The sequence below is a fragment of the Acomys russatus genome, chromosome 4 (assembly GCF_903995435.1).
Source record: "Acomys russatus chromosome 4, mAcoRus1.1, whole genome shotgun sequence".
Lineage (NCBI taxonomy): Eukaryota > Metazoa > Chordata > Mammalia > Rodentia > Muridae > Acomys > Acomys russatus.
The window spans coordinates 61,169,401-61,195,075 of NC_067140.1; the positions used below are offsets into that span (position 1 = coordinate 61,169,401).

Genomic DNA, 25,675 nt, shown 5'->3' on the forward strand with positions numbered 1-25,675 from the left:
CAAAAAAACATCCTCAACTTTAGAACGTAACACTTAATTACTACTCTTTATAAGCAGACAGAAGTAACTTAAACCAAACTAAAATCACATCCTAATTTGTCTAAGCCCTTTCTTTTCATCAACAATTACATATGAAGCAGAGATTTTAAAAGAAAAAAAAAAAAGTATTTGTTAACTTACAATAAGGCTGGGGAAACTAGAACAAACAAATTCTACTACTGAAAACAACAAAATGGCTTATTTCATGAAAAATGATGTGTTCATCCATTGAAACTGAATGATCAGACTTGCCGTCTTTAGAAACTCAAACTTGAGATAATGAAAATCACAGTATATTTTTCAACATTATACTGTTAAAAGCTGGTGGGAGTTTTAAAAGTTCATTTTTACAGCATTTGTAAGCATACAACATTACTAAAAAATGACTTTTACTAGGAGATTTAATAAACAGATGAAGGAATGGTCCAACCATGCTTGAAATTATGCATTACGATCCAAGCGAACATCGATTTCCCTGCCACTGATTTTGATGCCATTCATTATTCTGCAGGCCTTTTCAGCTGACTCTGGGGATTCGAACCTAACTGTCCCACAGCCTTTTGACTTGCCATTCTCCATCTTTATTTCTGCAAACATTACATGACCTGTAAAAGGAGAGTTACACAATTACTAGTCCATTTAAATGGGTTCCATTTCACTAGACAAGTTTTGAACTCCTCATAGCAATTGAGATAGATCACAGGTACTTTGGTTAAACATACTAATTAATAATCAGATGCATATATATAAGCACTATCATTATATAGTCTGAATATAATTCCTATATAATGAATATGTATACATACATATTAGCTTACATAAAACTGTCCATAAATCTAGTTTCTGCCAGGTCATAAATGGGCCCACCAATTCTACTTTTCAACTACTGTGACAAAGCCATCAATTCAATTTGGATTGGAAATCTTAAGGATGGCATCAAATAAGTAAATGATTATAAAAAGACAGATTTAAAACAGTAAAGGTAAAAACAATGATGTTACAGGGAAACCTCAGACAACAAAACCTAACAACTGTTTTTATACAATTAACAACACCATGAGCTCTAGAGTAAATCTATAGTTACTGTATGATCAGTAACATCAAAAAACAAAGTAGCCTTAAAGCCCATCACTTAAAACAGGAGGCTGAGAGTACAGAGGAGTATTAGTCACCTGCAAACAAAGACAGACAGACCAGGCCAACCAAGATGCCAATAATCCAACCTGAATAGGCTACACCTTAAGGGCACAACTAACTACTTATCTTATACTTCCCACTTTGAATATCACAGCAACTAGATTAATGTGTACTAATTTTAGTCTGTTAACCAAACTCCACATTCAGACAAACGTAGTTTTACAAAGGGACAAAAAAAAGGAGATGGAGAAAAGTAAAAGGTGAGGGTCTATCAAGAAGTAAAGCCATTTCCAGATGAAGGAAATGAATATTATTCTTAATGAATAAACAAGATTGCTCTCCTGTTAAGTACTTTAGCTGAATGACCTCTTATCTATAACATCCTAGGCTATTTTTTTTTCTCATCCACTTTCCGCTGCATTTCTTCTCAAAGGCAACTGATAACCAATCTTTCACCTTCTCAACCCTAACTAATCAAAAGACAATGTCAGACTGATTCAAAACCACAACTTGTAAAATAAGCCAAGAAATTATACCCCTAAGAGTTGAAAGACAGACTAATCCTGGAAATTTTACATAATGATTGAAGTAGACTGAAATAATATTTAGCCCACAACTAGTAAAATAGGGGGGAAAAAAAACCCCACTAATCTTATCTTCTAGGGGAAAAATAAAATCACAGAATGACATTGAGACATATATGATAAAAGAAACATTAGTGGTTGTCTTGCTCAGGGTTACTGTTGCTATGATGAAATACATGAACAAAAGCAAGTTGGAGAGAAAAGGCTCATTCAGCTTACTCTTCCAAATTACAGTTCAGTATCAAAAAGTGAGGACTGGACCTCACAGCAGGGCACGGGACCTGGAGGCAGGCGCTGACACAGAAGACATGGAGGAATGCTGGCTTACTCCTCATGGTTTGCTCAACATGCTTTTTTAGAGAACCCAGGGCCACTAGCTCAGGGATGAAATCACCCACAATAGATTGGTCCTTCCCATATCAATCATTAATTAAGAAAATGTCCAACGGGGTTGCCTGCAGCCTAATGTTACAATCTTATGGAAGCATTTTTCAATTGAGGCTCCCTCCTCTTAAGATGACTCTAGCTTGTCAAGTTGACATAAAATGAGCCAGTACAGTGGTAGACAGTATAACCTCTAAAACGCTCCAGTATATCGGGGACTGGCACCCAGAAAGGAGCAACTCCACTAAGGCAGCATGCTTTGACACATGTCAGCACCCACATACAGTAATCTCCAAGGATTATGGGGAATTTTATGAACTTTGAAGCTGGAGGTTCTCTTATTCTAATTTTACTTAAAAACTTAAGTTATTCTAAATGCCACAGCATAGGGTAAAAACAACAACAGGGTTTACAAGAGCAAGAACCCTGAAAACATGCTATTATCTCTTACATAAACCATTTTTCACACAAGATTCTCTTCCCATATTCCTCCTAAATTGTCCCTGTTGGTTTAGGGAATGACCACTCAGGCATCCAGGCTCCTGACCTCACCATGAACTCATCTACTTGACAAGGCCTATCGACTAAGACACCAGAGCCCTCTCAGTCTGTATAGCTATACTATAGAGATCAGTCTACATACACCTGTTTTCATGGTTAGACCCAAGATACTCAAATAAGACAATACAAGGAGTCTGAAGTCGCTGACTGGCCTGCTTACTTCCAGGACTTGGGGGTTGTGAGCCAGAGTCTTGCACATACCAGGCAAGTGCTTTAATGCTAAACCACATTACATCCTCAGCTTCTAGGTTTGTTTAGTTTATTCTATTTTTAACTTTTTGACCCAACATCCTCCCACCTCACCTATTCTGAGTGCTAAGACTACAGACACTTACTACTAAACCGAGTTCAATGCCATATTTCCCAACCCTATAAAGACAAAAATTAAGATATTTTCTTTCTAAAATAATTTTGGAGAGAAAGTTTCGAGTAATTATAATCAATCTGCCTAACTTTTTACATTCTGAGGATGTCTTCAATCGGCCTACTATCTTGCAGGATTTCAAGAAAATAAAAACAAGACTGACATTTTATCAACTGTATAGGACTAAGATCTGCCATAAGGAGGAATACCACAAATTAGACACTGCTGTCACACAGAGCAGGGGTGAGATCTATTTAACACAATAAAAGAAAGCTTTCCACTTTATTTAGTCTAGGCTATTACTTTTAGAAATGGCATATATATTTTTAAAAATGCTGGCACCAACCATAACTAAAAAATAAGCCAAATTAATAATTTGTAAATAAATAATAAAAACTTTCTCCCTAAATAAAGCTATAACATTACTATCTGGAGTTCAATAGTGGTACCTTTGGGGGCTTACTAAACTCTAGAACTTGAAAACAGAAATTTTCTAAATTATTCTTCATCTTGTTCTGTTTATGGAGATTTGAAAATATCTTTCCTGCATTATAAAGGCTGAGTATTGTAACTAGTCCACCAACAATAATTCACTACATGCATATTAGCATCAAGGCACTTGGCCAGTGAGTTATTTCCTAGCAGACATTGTGTCTAAAGTGCCATTTGGTTCTTCCTCAGCAAGAACATTTACTTAGCTAGCTTGAGCTCAGGAAAACAAAACACAGCAAATAAGTCAAACAAACAAACCTGCCTTTTATGGCTGAAGAGGTCATTCCTTGCTTGTATCAGGTTAAAAGAACACTGTATTAAAACAGAAAAACGTTTTTCTCTGTGCACCCTTGACTGTCTAGGACTCACTCGCTTTGTAGACAGACCAGGCTGGCCTCAAATTCAGAGATCCACCTGCCTCTGCCTTGCTGAGTGCTGGCATGCGCCACTGCGCCAGGCTTAATTTTTTAAAGATTATTTATTATGTTTTGCCTCAATGTGTGCCTGCACAACAGAAGGGGCACAAGGTCTCACTACAGATGGTTATGAGCCACCATATGGTTGCTGGGAATTGAACTTAAGGCCTTTCGAAGACTAACCAGTGCTCTTAACATCTTGAGGTAACTCTCCAGCCCCCCAGAAAAACTCTTAATATTCATAAATAATGTGATACAACAGGAAACAATTGGCTCAATTCAAACATGTCAATACTCTGATAATATTTAATTCTGTTTTACTGTAACTTATTTTTTGCCATCAATATTAATGGTTTAAAAAATGGGATGACATGGAATTATATAAATAGGTAAAATTGAATTGCAGCTTTTATAACAGATTTAAAAGTTAAAAAGAAAAACAAAACAAAACTCTCATTAACCTTTTAACTAACAGTGTACTGGCTAGTCAACTTGACTCAACCTAGAATCATCAGAGGAAGGAGCCTCAGTTGAGAATATGATTTTCTCAATTAATGATCAACAGGGGAGGGCACAGCCCATTGTGGGTGGTGCCATCTCTAGGCTGGTGGTCCTGGGTTCTACAAGAAAGCAAACTGAGAAAGCCATGGGAGGCAAGACAGTAAGCAGCACTCTTCAATGGCCTCTGCATCAGCTCCTGCCTCTAGGTTCCTGGCTTGTTTTGAGTTCCTGTCCTGATTTGCTTCAATGAACAGCAATGTGAAAGCACAAGCCAAATAAACCCTTTCCTCCCCAATTTGCTTTTTGGGCACTGTGTTTCATCACAGCAATAGAAACCCAACTAAGACAATCAGCTTATTCAAAGGGGAAAGAACAGAAGGAAATACAAGTTCATTTTCATTTAGCCACTATTTTTAAATGCAGCCTTGGATACTTTCTCTTCTCACTACCATCTGTCAACGCTGCCCCAGCCTAGCTTTGGCTATCAAGTGTTGCTCCGAAGAGCAACTGCTTACAGGGTGTGTGTACTCACTCTCCACAGGCTACCAACAGCTTCCAAACAATGCACTCTCTCTCTCTCAGTAGAGAACTGCCAACTCACTTGCTTTTGACGAGGTTTCTATAAGAACTGCCTCTTCTTCAAAAAATTAATGTAAAATAAAAGCGCCATTGACAGAACATCCTATACAGATCATAGTGTAGATTCCTTGAAAACCTCAATAGCTGATTTTGTTCACCTCCAAAGTCTAGCAGACTGCCAAAAAAAACAGTGATCATAGACTTACTGAATAATAACTGAATGAAGATTTAATCAGAGTACTTGTGAACATTTTATAACTCTTCTTTATGTACAGAGATAATAAAAAGTACTAGCTTAAAAAGGTAAGAATTATCCTAAAGAGCCTCAATCTGGGATAAAAGAAAATTAGGAAATCATTGTAACAAAAGCTAAAACAGCTAAAAGAAATTTATGTATAAAATCCATGTGAACCCGACAGCAGGCCATAAATGCTTTTTAGTTTCCTTCCCCCGCCCCCTTTGCCTTCAGTCCTGGGAACTAAACCAAGCACCCTACCACTGAGCAACATCATCTTTCTTGGTTTTGTTTTGTTTTGTTTGTTTCATTTTTTTAATTCCACATAACCTTTTTTGTTTTTATTGAAAATAGATTCTTCTCTCATATAAAACATCCTGACCTCAGTTTCCCCTCCCTCCACTCCTAACACAACCCCTCACCTGCCTGTTCCTGCAGATTTACCCTCCTTCAAGAGCAGGTCTCCAAGAAATCACAGCCAAAGAGGACAAAACAAGACACAAAGCAAAAGCCCTCTTGTTGAGATTGGACAAGGCAACTCAATAGGAGGAAAGGGTCCCAAGTGCAGGCAAAAGAGTAAGGAACACAAACATTCCCACTGTTAGGAGTGTCACAAAAACACCAACCTAACAGCCGTAACCTGATGCAGACTCATGTAGGTCATGAAGGCCCCATGCTTGCTGGTTCACTCTCTGGGAGCCCATGTGAGCCCTGCTTAGCTGATCTATGGGCCATGTTTTCCCAGTATCCTCCACCTTCTCTTCATTTTTATTTTGATGTTTGATGTTGAGACAGTTTCACTATATCGTCCAAGATGACTTTAAATTGATTCTGTAGGCCAGGCAGGCCTTGAACTTGTGGCATCCTACCTCAGGCTCCCAAGTAGATGGAATTACAAGGCTGGACCACCAGGCTCAGCTAGAAAGGTTATTACTGCAGAAGAACACTAAAGTTACCTGGTTTTTTGTGTTTTGTTTTGTTTTTTTTTTTTTCATGTCTTTAAAAATATTCAAGATGTTGGGCATGGTGGTGCACACCTTTAATCCTAACCCTCTAGAGGAAAAGCAGCAGCCAAATCCTAGCTTTCTGTGAACTGTAGGAGGCCAAATGTACTACTTCCGGCTGCTTTTCAGCATAATGTGTTACATGTATATCTTACTATACATGTATAGTGTGATTTTAGGCTGGGATTCTATATAATAGAAGGAAAACTGTTGCTTTGTGCCAGTCACACAATTCCTCCAATCACAATTATATATTCATTCTCTCTCTCTTTCTCTCTCTCTTTCTCTCTCTCTCTCTCTCTCTGAGGGAAGCTTTACCAATTAAGAAACCTTAAAACAAGATGAGTATAGCACAGAAAACACTTTATTTGAAATTAATAAACTAGCCAATATACAGACCTTAGGAATAATTTAAGGTCTGTAGCTAGTGTCATTATAGCCAAGAACAGTTTCCAAAGAACTAGAAGAGCCACCAAGATGGATCTGTATCTAGCAGGGTTCTATGCTACTTAGCTTAATATTCCTATGGTGTGCAGGCCATACAGCGTACAGAATAGACGAGACTTCTTTACAAGTGACAACAGGCTACCCTGTCGAGTCTTCACTAGGTCCTGTTGCCTGTTCCAAGTTACCAGACACCAAAACTATTACTTACCTGAACTTGAATCAGCCAGAGTATGGCTGGAATAAGCCAAGATCTAAACATGGTGTTTCAAAGTTTAAAAATCAGATTTTCCCCCACAAGAAATTTCAACATAATCTTCAGGTATACTTACCACATTGGCTGAATTTCTCTTTTAATTTCTGCCAAGTCAAGTCAAATGGAAGCTAGAATAAAAAGAGAAATTTGTAGCATATATATGTTACATAAATAATATTTATATTTCCCTATATATAAAAATAGTATCTTCCATACACACACAGAGAGAGAGAGAGAGAGAGAGAGAGAGTGTGTGTGTGTGTGTGTGTGAGAGAGAGAGAGAGAGAGAGAGAGAGAGAGAGAGAGAGAGAGAGAGAGAGAATTTAACTTTGCAATACATTTATTTATTTGCTTACATTTCTAACAAATATCTGGTTGCCCTTGGAGCCTAATCTGTCTCTCATTCCACTTCCCATGGGACCTGATAAAAAGCCTCGATCTACATCAATGCTCCTCTCCAGTATTGCTCCAATCCCTGGTCCCATCCTGTCAAAGCTGGAGCTCATGCGGTCCAGTCCCATGCCCATGCCTCCAGTCACAGTGCTCATGCCACTCATGCTGCCACCTGCAGGGTGAAGAAGGGCCGGAGGGTTTGGGAGTTTCAAGTTTTAAAAACAAAACAAAGATAGCAAGAGAAAAGGCAAGAGAGAAGAAAGAAAAAGAACAATCAGTTTTGAAAATGGAGAGAAAAATTCATTTCTATAACAGAAAATTATTTCCATAGAGAAAACAAGTGATAGATTTTGGTATACATTTGGTTACTTGGGAAAAGTTAACTTTAGTTATTATATAATTATATATGCCTCTATAAAATAATATTCTAATCATAAAACATATTATGTATTTAAATCCTCCAAGCATTTTCATATTATAATAGTTTTTAACTCTTTTATTTTACAATAACAGCAAATATAATAACTGTTGAAAACAAACTTACAGAAAGAAATACAAATTGTTACAAGTCTAGCATACAGGTCACTCTCATCACACCCCCACACATCATCCTTTCCTTGCTCACCTTTTACCTCAGTATATGCACCTCTGTTTCCCACAAATCAATTCAACTTTCAGTAACCAAAGACAACAGTAACTCAATATTACATAGAACTTGCAAAGGGAAATTACTGTCCTTTAAACAAAGCTTGAAAATTTCATTCCTCAGTCATAACTACTTTTGCACTGATTTTACTTCCTGTCTCCCTTAATTATCCTGATCTCATTCTCAAAATGTCATCCTTTCTCATACCTAATATCCCTACATAAAAATCCAAAAATGTATTATGACTTCCCAGCTGGCTTTCTGTTAATAACAATGTAACTGAGGAAACAGAGAAGTAAACACTGAGATAAAAGGGGAAGGTGAGGACCATACTGAGAAGAAAATGAACACGCAAGGATGGCAGAGCAGGAAATAAAAGGAGAAGCACGTGGAAAGCAAATGTATCCAGCGGACAGGAATTCAAATCCATGCTTGGTAAATTTACTTCCTGCTTCCTGAAATTTCCACACTCAAAGGAAGCCAAGTTAAGATATGGACATCTCACAGGCACAGCCAAGTCAGCGATGCCTGTCAGAAACTCAGTCATGTGGCAGGCTTATGTGAGGATTACCATGTGGGCATGTGCTGCAACACACCCATGGTTTTGAAACGTCTAAGAAGAGAGGAAAATAATCACTCTTCATTCTTAACCCTCAACTTCAGGAAGTCACTAAAATTTGGTGTTTTGTCTCCATCTGCCAGAAGGCATAAGGCATACAGATGAAACAAGCTAGTAACTGTTGTGCAAATAAAACAGAACTAAGGCTGGTATTTAAGCAACAGCTGTTTGTGACGTGGGATGTGGAAAGACAATTTTTGGACTGGCTACTGAATACACATTCTGGTATTAGTTGAGAAATATAAAAAAAAAGTTAATTTTCAAACATCAGTCAAACTTTAAATCATTAAATATTTCAAAATATGGTTAAGACACATTAACACATAAGAGCAAAGTATTGCTGTACTACAAAACTACTCTCATAAACTCCTTGCAAGCACTCAAATACTACTCAGTAAATTCTATTAAAATTTAAACCTACTTATTCCAGTTCCTACTGGACCCATGTTAGAAGCTCCTATTCTTCCTGCAAACCCTCCAATCATTGCACTGCCTAAACAAGGATGGAAAGATAATATACTAATTAATTTAAATAACAACACTTCAAAATGCCCAAGGTACTATACTCACAAATAACAAAACATCATATAATTTTCTGGAATTAAAATTAAAATATTTAAGATACTGTCAAAGGGAGTCACAAAATGAAAATCCCTAGTGTTTTTTTTTTCCTAGTAACAGGCTATGTAAATTATAACTTTTTAAAAATTGTTTCACCAAAACCAAGTTTTTTAAGAATATGACCTGCAAAAAGAAAAAAGTATGCAACCAGCCCTACCAAGTCTACCAAAGGAATCGCCAAAGCCTCGATTTATTCCAATATCACCACGTCCGAAATCTCGCTCCATGCTACTAGTCATTGCACCACGGTATAGCTCTGAAAAGATGTGCAACAAATTAACCCTTCTTCAAGGACATCAGTGCAAGGAAAAACATTCAGGACTGTCTAAGCTAAACTGAAGGGGAAAAGAAGCAAAAGTTATCAGTACAAAACAGTCTGTGGCATACCAACCTATCTCATATGCTCACTGTACAGCCCACGCCCATTCCTTCCATGTTGACAAGGGTGCTGCAGTGCCCACATGCCTTCTGAAGCCTCCTACGACATCTACTCCTATGTGTGTGAAGTAAGGATCTCAATACTAGGGAAAGTAAAGATAATGTAACTCCCCTGACCTTATAACATTCACCTACCTCCCATTCGGCCAACTCCACCAAATCCTGCCATGCTATTCATTGCTTCCAGACCACCAAACCCAACTCCTATGAAACAGAGAATAAACTTGAGACTTTATAGCTCTATAGATAAACAGTACATTCTGGAAATGTTAAGTCACCAGTAAGTGCTTCCTCCGTTTCACCTTGTGCAGGTACTTAACACATCACCTTCCTTTAAGGTGTTTTAGGCTCAGTGTTTGCCAACAGCCTTTAGAACACAAGCCAACAATAAACCATGAGTTTTTCTAGATTTCTCAACACAGTTTCGACTTTCTTTAAAATGGCGATGAGTACATGCAAAAACAAATACTTATACATACCTCCTCCAATTCTATTCATTCCTCCAAAACCCGGACCATCCATTCCCATACCTCAAATAAAATACACAGTATGTACTTTCAGTCAGTCTTATTTTGTGACTAACGAATGACATCATAGCAAAATAAATACCATTGGTTTAGTCACAATGGGACACTAGAGAAGCAGGTGCAGGGTATAGAAGGATGGTTTACAGAGCTATGTCATAGTGGCTAACTAGTCACCAGTCTTCAAAACAGGCTCTGATCATCAGACAAGAAAAGTTTACTGGTCACATACAACATCCAGTTGGAGAGTAACTAGAGCCAGTGTGCATTCTTTCAGGTACAGTGATGTCACTGTAGCAGACCTAGAGATGAGACTATAAAGCAAAGACGCCTCTAAACACACAGCAGTTAACAGGGATGGTCTGGGGACCTTTGAAAAGCAAAGAGGTCAAAATAATTTCCAACAGTCAATACTTCTGAATTACATGACTATTTTCCCTCATGTTTTCATGACTACAATGTGGAACTTAACATAAACTACATGGTGCATGCTATCATAACAAACACAGACTCGGACACAACAGTATAGCTATCTACATTAACCCAAACACTATAAAGAGATGCCAAAAATAGAATCACTCTTTCATTTTTATTAGAAATAACTTTATTTTCTTAAAAATAATGCTTATATTAATTACATGTTTGACATTATGTGCAAGGAATGTAATTTTTAGGGTTAAGATTGGCATCAGGGTTAATCATGACTTTTAAATAGTAGGCTAATTTTTACAATTTTAAGTTTTGTATGATACAGTAAACATTGAGAAACATAACCACAGAAACAAAATTCATGTTAAGTTCTCAACAAACTTGAAAGAATGAAGTTTGCTGAATGTAAAGTTAGAAAACCGATCTCTAAAGATAATTAAGAGCCCAAGTAGCAGGGAAATGCTACTTCAAAGCTACCATCCAAGCATAATAAATTTAAATTGCTTATGCTATGCCATGTTGCCACCCATTCTACAAATCCTGTATTCAACAAAATACAGGGAGCTAAATTGAGATTTCATCTACCGTAAAGCCACTTCAGTATGCACTGCACTCAAGGGCTAGCTTTCACGTGCCTGCCCTCTTTTTATGTCAGCTGCTCTCTCAAAGTTTGTTCCTTCTTCAGACAGAATTGATATCCTAAACATTTCTAAAACAGAGTTTTCTAAACAATGAGACTAATAAATATAAGCTTTATTAAACAGCAAACAGAACACTTACGAAAGTTTTTAAGAAAAAACTTACCACTTGGACCCAAATTTCCCATTACACCACTGATGTTCAACTGGCTGGCACTAATAGGTTGTCCACCTGGACCAAGTCCCATTCCAATGCCTCCAAGACCACCTAAATCACAAACAACAACATTACCAAGACTCACAGAAACCTAATTAGCTGTATTCTTACAATAGTATCTAGAAGGTTGCAGAAAGCAGGGGTTCTTGTTTTCATTAGAAAGCACCATACATAAAGGCTATAATCGCATTTATGAATGAAAATAATTTTATGAAGGAGCTTCAGCTTATTTTCCACTTGAAGGCACTGAGAAGCCTAATAAACTGGCAGGAGGAAATGGCTGTGTGAATAAGGGGCTTGATTGCAAACAAAAGGACCTGTCTTCAGTACCCAGAATGCACTTTTTTTTAAACGCAGGAATGGTACTGGATACATGTAATCTTACTGCTGGTGAGGTAGCAGATCCCTAGGGCTCAATCAGTCTAGTCTAGTTTACTCATCAAGTTCCAGGTAGTGAGAAACTCTATCTCAAAAAAGGAAAAAGAAAGAAAAGAAAAGAAAGTAGACACTACTGTAGAACTCTCTTCTCCAGGAATGATACCACAATTGCTATCTTTAGATCAGAGCTGTTGTGATTACCCACAAGAGACACTCCCAAAATAGGGTCCACTAATATGCTTTAGTGTAAGAAAGAGAGCTCATAAGACAGTACTTATACCCAAGAGGAGTCAACTATTGGTTGGAGAAGTAGTGGGAAGAATGACACATATAACTATTTCTTGCTGGTATGGCAACATGTACATTGCCCATACTCCTATAAACTACCACAGTTAAATTCACCAGCTTACCAAACAAGACTTGGATGAATCATTTCTTGAGTCTGTGGCTGCTACCTCTCTGGCTTAAAAGACCTTTCTCAAACATCCTCAGGCAGTCAAACAGTACAGACATACCTGAAAATGAGCATCTTGCCCAATTTGTAGAATCACTAAAGCATTAGTATTACATTCAAAATAGTTCAAATAAAACTGAAAAGTCCAACAATTACTGAAGAAATAAGACTGAGCTTGTATAGTGGACACAGCCTTTAGTCAGCATTCTCAGCACTCAAAAGCAGAGATAGAGGCAGAAACACAGCAGAGGGCTGTGAGTACAGGATCAGCCAGAGCTATATATAACAAACTCCTGTCTCAAACAACCAACACCAACTCCATTTTTTAAATTTGTAATAAGGGTCTGGAGAGATGGCTCAATGATTAAGAGCAACTGTTACTCTTGCAGAAGAGCTAGGTTCAGCTCTCAGCACCCAAAGGGCAGATCACAAGCATGTATATCTCTAGTAGGAGGATCCAGCACCCTCTTCTGACATCCCCAGACACTGCACACATCTATGCAGACAAATATCCACACATACAACATCTTTTAAAAACCCACAGCATCGGGGCTGGAGAGATGGCTCAGTGGTTAAAAGCACTGAATGCTTTTCCAGAAGACCTGGGCTCAATTACCAGCACCCACATGGCAGCTCACTACTGTCTGTTAACTCCAAGATCTCAGACATACATGCCAGCAAAACACCAATGCACATTAAATAAAAATAAATAAATTTTTAAAAACCCACAACACTGAAAAAACTAATATTAATTGCCTGGTTTTATCATAAACATTTATTTACATTTACAAAATAAATGTTTTCATAGCTATTAGGCAAATGAGGAAACTTTTGACACCTTATGTTACCTGAACACTGCCATTTACCTATGTGATTAAGTTTAGATTTTATGACTTGTTTTTAAATTCAAGGTTTTGGGGTGGGTATTATTTTGTTTTTTTAATACACTGATGCTCTACAGACATACAGACAGATGGACAGCCAACTTTAGAAAGTGAAATAATAACCACTTCTGGACATATATCCAAAGAACTTCAAATGTCCACCAAAAGACAGAGAGATAGTGAAAACATGCTAATATACACAATGGAGATTTATTCAGCTGTAAAGGAAAATGAGATTTGGAAGAGGGAAAATGGTAAACTTAGAAAGTATATTAAATGTGGTGAGCCAACTCAAAAAAGCCCACATGTTCCTCCTTCATTTGCAGACTCCAGTTATAATGAATACATGACTAAAATAAACAGGTGTAGGGTGGGTCAAGCCCAAAAATGCAGAGAGGAGAACAAGAGTGGGTTATATTAGGTGACAAGAAAGGACACAACACAGGCAAAAAGACACACCAGCTATGAAAGAATTTATAAAGCTGTTTTTCCCTAGTTTTCACGGTGCATATCTGGAGTCCACTTTCTGTGCACTGAAGTTTCAAGAACCATTTCTGCATTCCCAGAGTCCAGTTAGTGTTTTTCCCCTGAGACAATGATTGTGGAAGCTGAGCTTTCTTGTAATACCATGGCCATTAAAACAAAAGGAATCAGACATGACTAGCCACTGAGCCTGTCTGTTATACTACATTGGCCCAGTTAGGGGAAAAAAAAAAATTATGGTTAAAGGCTTAGAAAGAATTACATTCTGTTAAGTTTGAGGTTTTTTTGTTTTTTCTTTTTCCTAAACAGACTACAGACATATGGTGATTTTAAGCTGTGCAGATCAATAGAAAGTAAATGTTCCTGAGTCTAACTGAGACCCAATTGGGCCAGCAGCACACCTGACCATCAGCCATGCTCACGTGTACAAGCACTATCGCACCAGTTCTGACAGTATCGTAATCTCAAACAATTATAAAAAAGAAAAAAGTTTAATGTCAGAGGCATGGGAAACGAGATCTTTCTTACTTGCCAAGTTATAGTACAATTTGAGTGAATCAAATGAAAGAGAAATCTGATTCTATCAAAGCCCATGACCTTATATTGTATCCAAGAGAGAAGAAAATACAAAAATACCAATCATTTTAAACAGTATATATATTAGGACACATTTTTAAAGTTACTGTTGAGAATTTCATATATACATATAAATATGTTTTGATTAAATCATTGCCCCACTCCTTCTCCCAATTCCTTCCATAGGCCTTCCCATCACTTTGCCTCCCAACTTCATATACTTTTTCGTTGCTGTTTTAACCTATTGAGTCCACTTAGTATCTTATTCCCATGGGTGTAGGGACATCACCTGGAACATGGATATTCTCTCAGGGGCAGTCTCTCTTCCCCGGCAACCACTGGTTACTCAGCTATGGATGGGATTTCATGTGCTCCTTCACCAGTCACCCAGGCTGATATTTTAGCTGGCTTGGTTGTGCAGGTCTTGAGCACTAAAGTTCACTGGTAACAGAGGGGGCGCTGTCGGGATACTGAACAGTGGCCACCCTGACCAGTAACTGGAATGGGAGGAAGGCTGCCTTACAAAGGGAGGAAAGGGCAGTATTCAAAGATGTAAGATTGATAATTTTCCAGAATTTATCTTTAAAGTTTTCAACCATTGTAAAAGCTCAATAAATCGTAATCCACACTCATACTGCAGGAGAAGTGTCCACCAGAGACCAAGACTTTAAAACTAACTCCATGAATAACAGGCTACCAATAAAGGGGAGGAGGGGATAACTCAAAGAGCTTATCTGAATTATGAATTAGCAACAAAGAAAGCCAGAAGATGAAATCTATTCTCAAAGTTCTAAGATGAAATAATTTAATCACAAACTCTCTAACAAATCAAACTATCTTAGAAGACATTTACAGAGCAGCCAAAATTAAAAAAACTTACTAATAAAATCTCACTGAAAAAATAAATAAATAAAAGCTTAACAAATAGATATAGATGCTCCAAAAGAAAATGAGTAATAACATATCTAAGAGTAATGATAATAGAAGAAAATAATGTCAGTGTTGTTACATTTGAAAAGTAAAAGAATAAAAACTCAGTGATAAAAGCACGCAATCATTAGGAAAGGCATTAGAAAAGGCATTAGAATTAAAGAAGATACAAAACTGACTTCAAGCTTTATATATACATAATATCTAGGGTTACCATTAAAAACAAAGACAAACATTTAAGGTACAAAGGATGAAAGACAAAATAAGAAAATGAAAATCTATCCAAATGAACCAAAAAATGTGAAGAAATTTAATTCAACTTCACATAAAAGATTGCTAAATTCTTTTAGTGTAACTGCAGCTATAACATTTACACACACACACACAGACACACACACATCAAAAACAGTATTACTTTAAAAAAAAACGTAAGATTATTATATTTAGTATTATACATGGACGAAGCATAATTACAAAATCACCTTCCAATAAATTACTTGATTCACTGGGATAATCATCAATTCTAATCTTAGATGTACTTGCTAGTTTAAAAATATTTGCAAAATATTTAAATTTTTAAAAACATTTCACAATATTTCAAAATAGTTTCAACAAGAAAGTGGATAAATCTATGAATATACTGAGAAATTTTACCATCAAATATACTTCTCAGTAACTGATAACCCAAATAGATAAAATGATGAGAAAGAATAAAAGAGAAAAATAATTAACTAACATTATTTAGTAAACATAGAAGACTTATAAAAATGGATGTATGGGTAGGCCATCCATAATGAAATTCTAAGAATTTCACAGAATCACAAGCATATAGACCATGGTGTATCACCATATTGAACCTAAGTTAGAAAGCAATAAGAAATAAAGAACTCATGAATTTGGAAATTCAACTTATATTTTCAAATATAAAATACTAAAGAATTATTGTAGTGTTAATTTATAAACACTGAACTATAAAAAAAAGTCCATAGAAGAACCTATGTACAGTAGGTAAATGTACAATTCTAATTGCTTATATTAGAAAAGAGAGGCTGAAAATCAGTGAAATGTGCATCCAACTCAGGGTTAGGACAAAAGACTAACTCTCAATAAAGAGGAGGGGGCCAGGAGTGGTGGCACATGCCTTTAATCCCAGCACTCAGGAGGCAGAGGCAGGCAGGTGGTTTTGAGTTCAAGACCAGCCTGGTCTACAAAGCAAGTCCAGGACAGCCAAGGCTACACAGAGAAACCCTGTCTCGAAAAACCAAAAAGAAAAAAAAGAAAAAAAGAAAAAGAACAAAAGAGGGAAAGAAATAACAAAGAAACTAAATATGCTGAAAACAGAACCCATTCTTCACAAACACGTAGAATTTGAGAAGTTTCTAGAGATAATGAGTCAGTAAATAGAGAAACTATATTGGGCTGAAGAGACAGCTTGGCTACTTAGAGCATGGCCTGCCTTTGCAAGGGGCCCAAGTTTGGTTCCCAATACCCACACTGTACAGCTCACAACCACCTGTAACTCCAGCACCAAGAGATCCAAAATCCTCTTCTGGCCCTCAGTAGGAACTGAACTCACATGCACAAACCTACGTATACACACACATAAATAAATACATATAACTAAAATAAAATCATTATAAAGAGGGAACAGAACTATGAGTATAGTGACAATTTAAGACAATATTACTAATAAAACTCAACACTGAGCTATCAGGGGGTGTTTGCTGCTAATCCCAACAACCTGAGTTCAATCTCTGGAACCTACATGGTAGAAGGGACTTGACTACCAAGAGTTGTCCTCGTATCTCTGACATATGCCAGAGCAAGCATATTCTCATTCATATTCATATTCTCTCTCTCTCTCTCTCTCTCTCTCTCTCTCTCTCTCTCTCTCTCACACACACACACACACACACACACAAACACACACTCTCTCTCTCTCTCTCTCTCTCTCTCTCTAAATGTATGTATGTTAAAAAAAACAATGTTCAAGACAGACAAAAACTAACCCAAGTAGCAATGACAAATATGACCACTAAGCAAGTTTTCCCCCAAATATGTATGTGAAGGCCAATTTTATACAATTTATAGTAAAACAAACAAATATACCAGGTAATTCTTAATGAAAAAGAATATTCCAATTCAGTACTACTTCTAATAATTTAAAATGTAAATTAATCTAAAAAGCAGAAAAATATATTAAGTATCAATAGGTAAAGTGAAGATCTCAGCTTTATCAATAAAAAAATTAGGAACAAAATATGAAACAGTGAACTATAAAATGACATGGCTCACACTGCATCTTAAACTCAACAAAGTTATTCCTTTTTATGGATATGTAAATGTGCACTAATAACATTTTCATGAGTTATCCCCCCTAGGTAAAGAACACATTTAGAGGTGGCTATTAGAGGTGGGATATTAGATTTTTTTAATCTAATAAATAAATATATGGCATATAAGAACTATAAAAATAATTTTACTTTTGTCTGCATATTTAACATATTTCAGTATAAAATTAATAATAATGAAAGAACATGAAGAGAAACAGCAACATATAGTAATGTTGCAAGCAATAGAGAACATGGAGTGCTCACACCACTGTTTGGTTATGCTTTGAAATTTAGTGATTAGTGGGAACGTCTTAAGAATCTGTAAATCTAAATCTACTCTAGGAATGGTTTTTAGTTCTGGGATTGAATTCAGGACCTCACGACACTAATCAAAGGCTCTCCCACTAACATATAACAGCACTCCCCCAACACACACCTTGTTTTTGGTGCTAAGGCTAGAACCCAGGGACTTATACATAGTAGGCAAGAGCTCTACCACTGAGCCATCTTCAGCCTCTGAGCTTTAGTTTGAGAAAGGGCCTCATTAAGTTGTCCAAGCTGCCTTGCACTCACGCTACAGCTGAGGCAGGCCTTGGACTTGACCTTTAGAGTCTCCTGCCTAAGCTTTGAGAATAACAGGCCTGCGCCCCAGGCGTGGCTCAGGACATCTAAAGAAAAGAAGGAAAAATAGTGAATACTTTTATACAAAAATGTATAATTTACTCTGTTTTCTGGTTAACACACTTAAGATGATCTCAGAAGCACCAAAATGTATCAATATTACATTAAGGTGTGAAAACAAACCTCCTCCTGGATTAATCTGACCAAGAGTGAGCCCAAATTTGAATTCTCCACTTCTGTCTCTGTGTCTTCTATGTCTGTAGTTTGTCGTGGCTGAGCTATCTACAGTCTGTTGTGTCTGTGACTGCCTGAATTAGTCTGATGTCTGATTGTCTCTAACATAGAGCTATGCCCTGTATTTATTGAACAGCACAGAAAGCATAGCATGGGAAAGGGATAAAAAGTTCTTCAGAAATCTAATAGAACGTTTACAAGGGAAAGACTAAACTGACCAAGAATAGTAAACAACACTGCAAACAGACATTACCAAGCTGTAGCCTATGTTGATTCCAACATGGTAGATATTTGTTTTTGTTTTAAGGTTGTTTTTAACCTTTTGGCTATTTTCCATAAATGATTACCACAATGTATTCTAGATCGGGGGCTTAAGATTAAAGGTAAAGGTAAAGTATATGTAAAAGCTGACTGAATGGGAGAGTCAATAGTAAGGTTGGTTATTATATTGTTCTCTTAAAGGACAGGTTAAATTTAAACAGGCTTGGCACACAGTAGGACAACAGGTTAAATACAGTCTTAAATGTTCTCCATGAGTATTAAGTTGGCTGTGAGATCCAGTAAAAGTTCAGTCTCCATGAATGCAAGAAAAATTTTCATGAACTTGCATCATACTCTGTTGGCTATTAAAGAAATAAAGGTTAAAACATGTAAAACACAGAGCAGTAAAATGATTATGGAACACCAATAAAAATATTTGGAAAGAATTTTTGTTTCTTTTTTTTTTCGTTTTGTTTTTTCGAGACAGGGTTTCTCTGTGCAGCCTTGGCTGTCCTAGACTCACTTTGTAGACCAAGGAATTTTTAACATGGAAAAATGGTTGTAATTTATTAAGGCCAAATTCTAAATAATTTATATAGTAATCTAAAACTAAACACACATACACACATGTACATATGCACATGAGAAAAAATATACATAAAAATGTCAAAAAAAGACAGATATCTATGGTAAAATTATAGGGTTTGTGACCCTTGCATATGAACTCACCAAATACATTAGAAGTCATTAGCTAGGTAGCAAAATAAAAAAAAGAATTTTTTTAAAGTCCCAGTATTTTTTTTTCTTTTAGATGTATTTATTATTATCTTTATTTGCTTTGGTGTTTTGTCTGCATGTATGAGGGTGGCAGATTCCCTGGAACTGATGTTGCAGACAGTTGTGAGCTACCATGTAGGTTGCTGGGAACTGAACTCAGGACCTCTGGAAGAGAAGTCAATGCTCTCAACCTCCAAGCCATCTCTCCAGGTATTTTTTTCGGTCCTTAGGTAATCAGAAGCAGCAAACTGCTCAATTTCCAAACTAATCTCAGAGAGTGTGCAACTTCAATGTAGGCATAAAAATAGTCTTCTGCTTTATACATAATGATTTTTTTTTTTTAAAGCTACTTTCTAACAACAGCTTATACTTACGAGGTAACTGTGATGTCTTACTATCATGTGAACGGTAGTCTTCATGAGGGACAGATTTGTCATCCTAATTGAAAAAAAAAAAGTTTATCATACACATAGTTTTAATTGAAGAAACTGAGGTTGAGATGAGAAGTAGGAACTCACCATTTTCACATGCATAGGTCTATCAAATAAAAACTGCCCATTGAACATGGCTGGTGATTCAGTCAAGGAAAGCCAGTTAAAATGACTATAAATTATACTTGAAGACAGATTATCTTATTTAAAGAGTCAAAACTTTCTCTACCATTTTAACATCATTAGACTTTATTCACCAACTTTATGTAATGCAAAATACAAATCAGGATACAAATGGCTTGAACTGCTTCGATTGCTTGCTCAAAAGTGACAGTGCCCATGCCTCTGCTCTTGCCGTCCTTGTCTTCTTTAATATCTGCCCGCTTTACAGCTCCAGCTATGCTGAACACCTCCTTTAGTTTCTTCCAACCAACTTTGAAGTCAAGCTTAACATAGAATGCAGAAAGTTAAATTCCTAACAAATAGCTTGTAAATACAGAATAATCTTTTCTAACCTCATAAAACTATAAACTGTAATTCTTGCTCAACAATACACCTCAAATAAAAATGGTCTTGTTTAAAATCAATTCAGTTACATCTTATCTTGTTTCTTATCTTCTTTTAAACTCAAATCATCTTTCAACTCCTCAATATTGTTCTGTACATGTGAAACGTAGGTATCTATTTTGATGAAGGAAAAGTAGGGTTTTGGAAAATACTGTCCATTTCATTACATCCAAGAGCATAAAACAAATGCCAAAACAACCACAACAGGCACTGAGAAACATCAAAACTACAAGAATGAAATTCAACTTTCAAGATGAACAAAAATACACATAACTGACTTCAAAAACTGTTCAATGTCTTCTGATTTTCACAATTCTGTCTAAAAATGCTAGTTGTATGCAGATCACATACATAAATTAGGTTTGGTTTAAAAATAATTATGACTTTTACTTAACTTAAAAATAAACAGAATGATCTATAAACCTATCAGCATGTATCTAACAAAATAATCTCATGATAACAGTTAAGTATCAGAGCAACAAAAGCTTACACTAAAACTTAAAACTTACATTAGCAACAAAAATTGTAGAGCCAAGTCTACCAGCCTGCAAATTGCTGATAACCTCAGGAGGTATGTTTGGATTATTGAGAATGGAAGGTGGCAAATTCACCAACCCAGATCCCACATCAGAGGCATGTGATCCTTGAAATGAGGTTCCTGTTCGCTGCAGTGCACGGCGAGCATTTTCTCCATCAGGATCCTATAATGCATAGTAAATGTTAACTGCCAGCAAAAATACCAGTGAATATACACAATTTAAATGGCTTCAACTCGACAGCAGCTAACCCATCTGGACCAAAGTATTAATATCTATGAGAAAAACTGGGCGCAGTGGTTCATGCCTGTAATCCCAGCACTCAGAAAGCAGAGGCAGGTGGATTTCTGTGAGTTCGAGGCCAGCCTGGTCTACAAAGTAAGTCCAGGACAGCCAGGGCTACACACAGAGAAACTTCTGTCTAGAAAAGCCAAAAACAAAACAAAAAACAAAACAAAACAACAACAAAAAAAAGATCTGAGAGAATTAGTATTTTGTGGGAAGGACTGTAAGCTTTGTCCCAGGTGAAAGCAGTCTTGGCAGGCTTTGCCCCTTGGAAACACCTCAGATAGACTGAATGGAGCCATCCTGGGTCTAAAACTCAGAAAGTGGACCAGGGGACTCCAGCCGGGCTATTGTGTTTCTAATCCAACATTGATGGGGGCAGGGATCCTGACCCAGAGAGGCCATTGCACATCCAAGAGAGACGCAGGCGGAGGAGAGAGGAGAAGGCTGCATCTTTTGGAGCAGGATCACACGTGGTTTGGGGAGAGACCAGCTTACAAGCCAGACCAGCATGCAGGCCAGAGACACCTGGGGATCTGTCCCATGGAACAGATACCGGAAGGTTTTCTCTTGTTTCCCTTTAACCCTTTTTCTTTCTTGTATAGGAATGTTGGATTGTAAAATAAAGTCTAATTGTTAAGAAACAGAGCCAGCAGTGTTTTGCTTGTTCAATTTTGTTGTTGTTGTTTTGTTTTTCCCCCATCCAAAAAGTGAGCCCCATAAAAACCTATAGATAGACTCTTCTTCTCACAATATAGTAAAGGTGAATTCTCACCACTGGAGAGCTAAATGAGTAAGACTCAGACTAGCTCACAGCCACTCACTACAGAATATGCTGCTGTAAACCCAGGAAGACTGAAGTAGAAGGTGGTTTACTATCACTGGCTAATGTCACTCCTGAACAAAATACAGTAAGACATTTTATAATCTCTTAGCTTCCTCAACGATGAAAAGGACTTGTGATGGGAAAAGGGGAGAGGTGTCCAAGTAAAGAATTATAGCAAATATTTGTAGGTTTGTTAACTTTTAAAAGAAATATTTGTTCTTAAACAAAAGTACAATGTACTTTACCCACTCACTCCACTAGATAGAAGGTCAACAACAAAATACCAATGAAACTACCTAAGAGGACCATCATCTTCATGCAAACGATTGTGCCAAAAATTCTACTTTCTCATTCACGAACTTTCAGCACTAATGCTTGTCTGCACAAAGTCAGACAAGCCAACATTCTAACTTGGCGAAAAAAAGGGACTCAGAGCTCCTACCCATAAGGCATCTACTGGCAATTGATGGCTTCTGGGGAAGAGAGACCCAGCTTTCTTTAAGGGTATGGTCCTTGGCAGGTCTGCCACACAACAGTTAATGAACACACACACACACACACACACACACACACACACACACACACGAGAATATGGATGGACTCAGGTTTTAAAAGTTATCTGGAAGGGACACATAGAAAGTTGGGGGGGTAGGGAGGTAGAAATGGAACTGGGAGGAGCTGGGGGAGAAGAGGGAATAAAAATGATCAAGATACACTATATGAAGTTCTCAAAGAATAAAAATATTCTATCAAGAACCTTTCTATCCTCAGTCTGTAATATTGATTTTTTAAAAAGTAAACTAAGGATGACTTTAATAAATTCTCCAGCATAGCTAGAAGAACAAAATGAAGGAGAAAAGAATGAGTGTAAGAATAAAAGTATGCTGGACTCCAGTGTGCTTCCTCATGATAAAAAAATTAAAAGGATTAAGTGAATTAGATATTACCAAAGAATGCTGTGGGCTGTAGAATAGGTCGTCAGGACGGTTAGTGCTCATTCTGTCACTTCGCAGAATCAGAATCATGGGGGTGGGGAGGCTGACTTCTGAGCATCCTTGTGGGGGATAATCTTGATTACATTAATTATAACTACTTTTAAGTGTGAGCAAGACCATTCCCTGTACTGGTTCCTCGAGTATATAAAAGGAAGGAAGTGAACAGAGCACTCATGCCTCTCTCTCTGCTTCCTGATTATGGATTCAGCTGTTTCAGGCTCCTGCTGCCTTGACTTCCCCACAATGACGGATCACCCTTCAGACTATGAGCTAAAATAAACGTTGCTGTAAGCTGACTTTATTCTAGTGTTTTATCACAGTGACAAGAAAAGGAATTAAGACAGTCATAAATGTTTCAAGTTTGAGATTTGAAAAACTTGTACAAGCGCAAAATTGAGAATAGTGGTTCACAGGAGGATTAAAAAGAGAATGCTCCTCCATCTATTAAAACACATAGGTTATTTGTATTTATAGTATATTTGTTTTATCACATGTAGACACTATATACATTATACACATATCAACACACACAAGTCACATATGATCTAACTTAGTTTTATTCTTCTTTTCCCCTTACTGTCCAGCCTGCCAATCACTAACTACTAATGCTATCAGTGGGCCTACAAATACATGCATGACTCCTTCCTACTCATCTTCATGCAATTGGACAGACTTCTGAAAAGCTACTAAGGAACACTGGAATATGCCTGTATTCAATAATCATGCAAGCAGATCTCAGCAGTTTTATCAGGCACTGATTTAGAAATCAGACATCGCCAGGAAAATAAATACCTTTATTGAACATTAGCCAAAGAGTTAAATAATCCTTCATTATTTAGTAAAACTAAATTGGACCCTTTTCTTCCTCTTCTAAAATAGTTGAAAATAAAGGCATCCTATAACTTCATTCAGAGGTCTCCACAAGAGAACTGGGCTCTACAATATGCTGCAACCTAAAGAAACACAATCACACAACCTAAGCCTTTAACACTCAGCCAATTTTGTCAATTAAAAACAGGAAGAGACAGTATACTTAAAGTCTATAGTGTCTCTATGTAGCTTTTAAAATACTTCTTTCTTTAAACAGATACAAGATCATAAGACAGCAAATTACGATCATCAAATTATTAGAGGATTATAAATTGGCAAAAATTATTTGGGATACCAGCACATCTCTAAAGCTAAATTAAGTCCTGGCTTATGCATTAAAGCACCAAATAAATGACTAGTCAAGCCACAAAGTTTAACATTCCCTACCAAATCTCTGCCAATTTTTAAAAAATAATTATAATCCCACGATCAAATGGGATTCAAGGAATTTGGAAGTTAATTCTAGTAAAGAATTTAGACTACATGATATTTAGCACTAAGGCACTCACGCTATCACCCCATGAAAGAACAAGATACCATCAACCACAACAGTAATGGTTTTTACAGCTGACATTTATGATAATAGTTAGACTACTTTAATAACATCTTACATAATAATGTCACAAGTATGGAAACTAGAAAACACTGATTAACACTCAAAGTCTTTGCAACATTACAAGAGAGATTTCTAGTATTTCTATCTTGGTGACAAGGAAACTTAACAAAGGGTAAGTGATTTGCTCTTCCTGGGACATTCAGCTGTTACAGTGACAGAGAGCGAGCTATAATCGATTTATCACACTGATTTTCATAAAAGTCACATTAGGTATTATCAGTGGCATTATATTAAGTACTAAAGTTTAGAGAAGTGAGGCAACACTCCTTGTCACATGGCCAGAAAATGACAAGATGGCGCTCATAATCACTGTTCCCCTGTTGAATGCCAGCCAAGAATGTCATCGTATTAGCAGAACATGTCAGAATCAAAATGACGCTGCTTGTTTCTTTTAATACAAATTTAGCAAGGCCATGTGTACAAGTGGGTCTATGACCAAACTATTATGGTAAAAATAACATAAAATAAAAGAGCCCATAAAATTGGGTGTTATTCAAACTAGTTATTACCAAGATCAATTACTCCTCTAAGTGATATTTTATAAGGTACCCTCTGATCATATGCCAATCTCTTTATATTACTACAATTCTATACAAAGAGAAAATTCCCATCGTAGATTATTCTAAGTTCTAGTTACACAGCTCAGTAAGTTATAACAATCCTTAAATTCTTACCTTATAAAGTCTCATTTTATTAAAGATGAATACCAATCTTATTCAAATCCAAAAGCTATGTGTATTATCAAGCAACCTGTAATCAACTACAATACCTACTGAATTTTCAACTAAACTATAATCTAGTGGCACCCAGAGGAAGGACAGCAGGCTACCAAGAAGAGACTGGGTACCCTATGAGCATATACAGGGGGAGGAGGTCCCCCTCAGTCACAGACATAGTCATAGGGGAGGGGAGTAGGGGGAAAGCAGGAGGGAGGGAGGAATGGGAGGATACAAAGGATGGGATAACAATTGAGATGTAACATGAATAAACTAATAAAATATATAATAATAATAATAACAACTAATAACAATAATATAAAAACTAAAAATATTTACAGCAAATGAAGTCTGCACTTGAAAGTTTGTCATCTTTAAATT

The 25,675-nt window shown here is 36.8% G+C and overlaps 1 protein-coding gene across 4 annotated transcripts in view; it reads right to left on the minus strand.

The window, feature by feature from the left end:
* Positions 1-287: 287 nt before the first annotated feature.
* The window catches only part of Myef2 (myelin expression factor 2), a 34,955-nt gene continuing 9,567 nt past the window's right edge, over positions 288-25,675 (minus strand). The window contains exons 6-17 of one of the 4 annotated variants that reach the window (XM_051144528.1): positions 20,960-21,151; positions 20,176-20,329; positions 19,971-20,020; positions 19,827-19,890; positions 11,471-11,572; positions 10,193-10,243; positions 9,849-9,917; positions 9,433-9,531; positions 9,076-9,147; positions 7,353-7,561; positions 7,073-7,124; positions 288-644 (exon numbers count right to left, since the gene is read on the minus strand). In XM_051144528.1, the coding sequence (XP_051000485.1) occupies positions 481-644; positions 7,073-7,124; positions 7,353-7,561; positions 9,076-9,147; positions 9,433-9,531; positions 9,849-9,917; positions 10,193-10,243; positions 11,471-11,572; positions 19,827-19,890; positions 19,971-20,020; positions 20,176-20,329; positions 20,960-21,151 (1,278 nt within the window). In that variant the 3' untranslated portion in view covers positions 288-480. The remainder of the gene's footprint in view (positions 645-7,072; positions 7,125-7,352; positions 7,562-9,075; positions 9,148-9,432; positions 9,532-9,848; positions 9,918-10,192; positions 10,244-11,470; positions 11,573-19,826; positions 19,891-19,970; positions 20,021-20,175; positions 20,330-20,959; positions 21,152-25,675) is intronic. The other 3 variants (XM_051144530.1, XM_051144529.1, XM_051144531.1) reach the window with 3 other exon arrangements.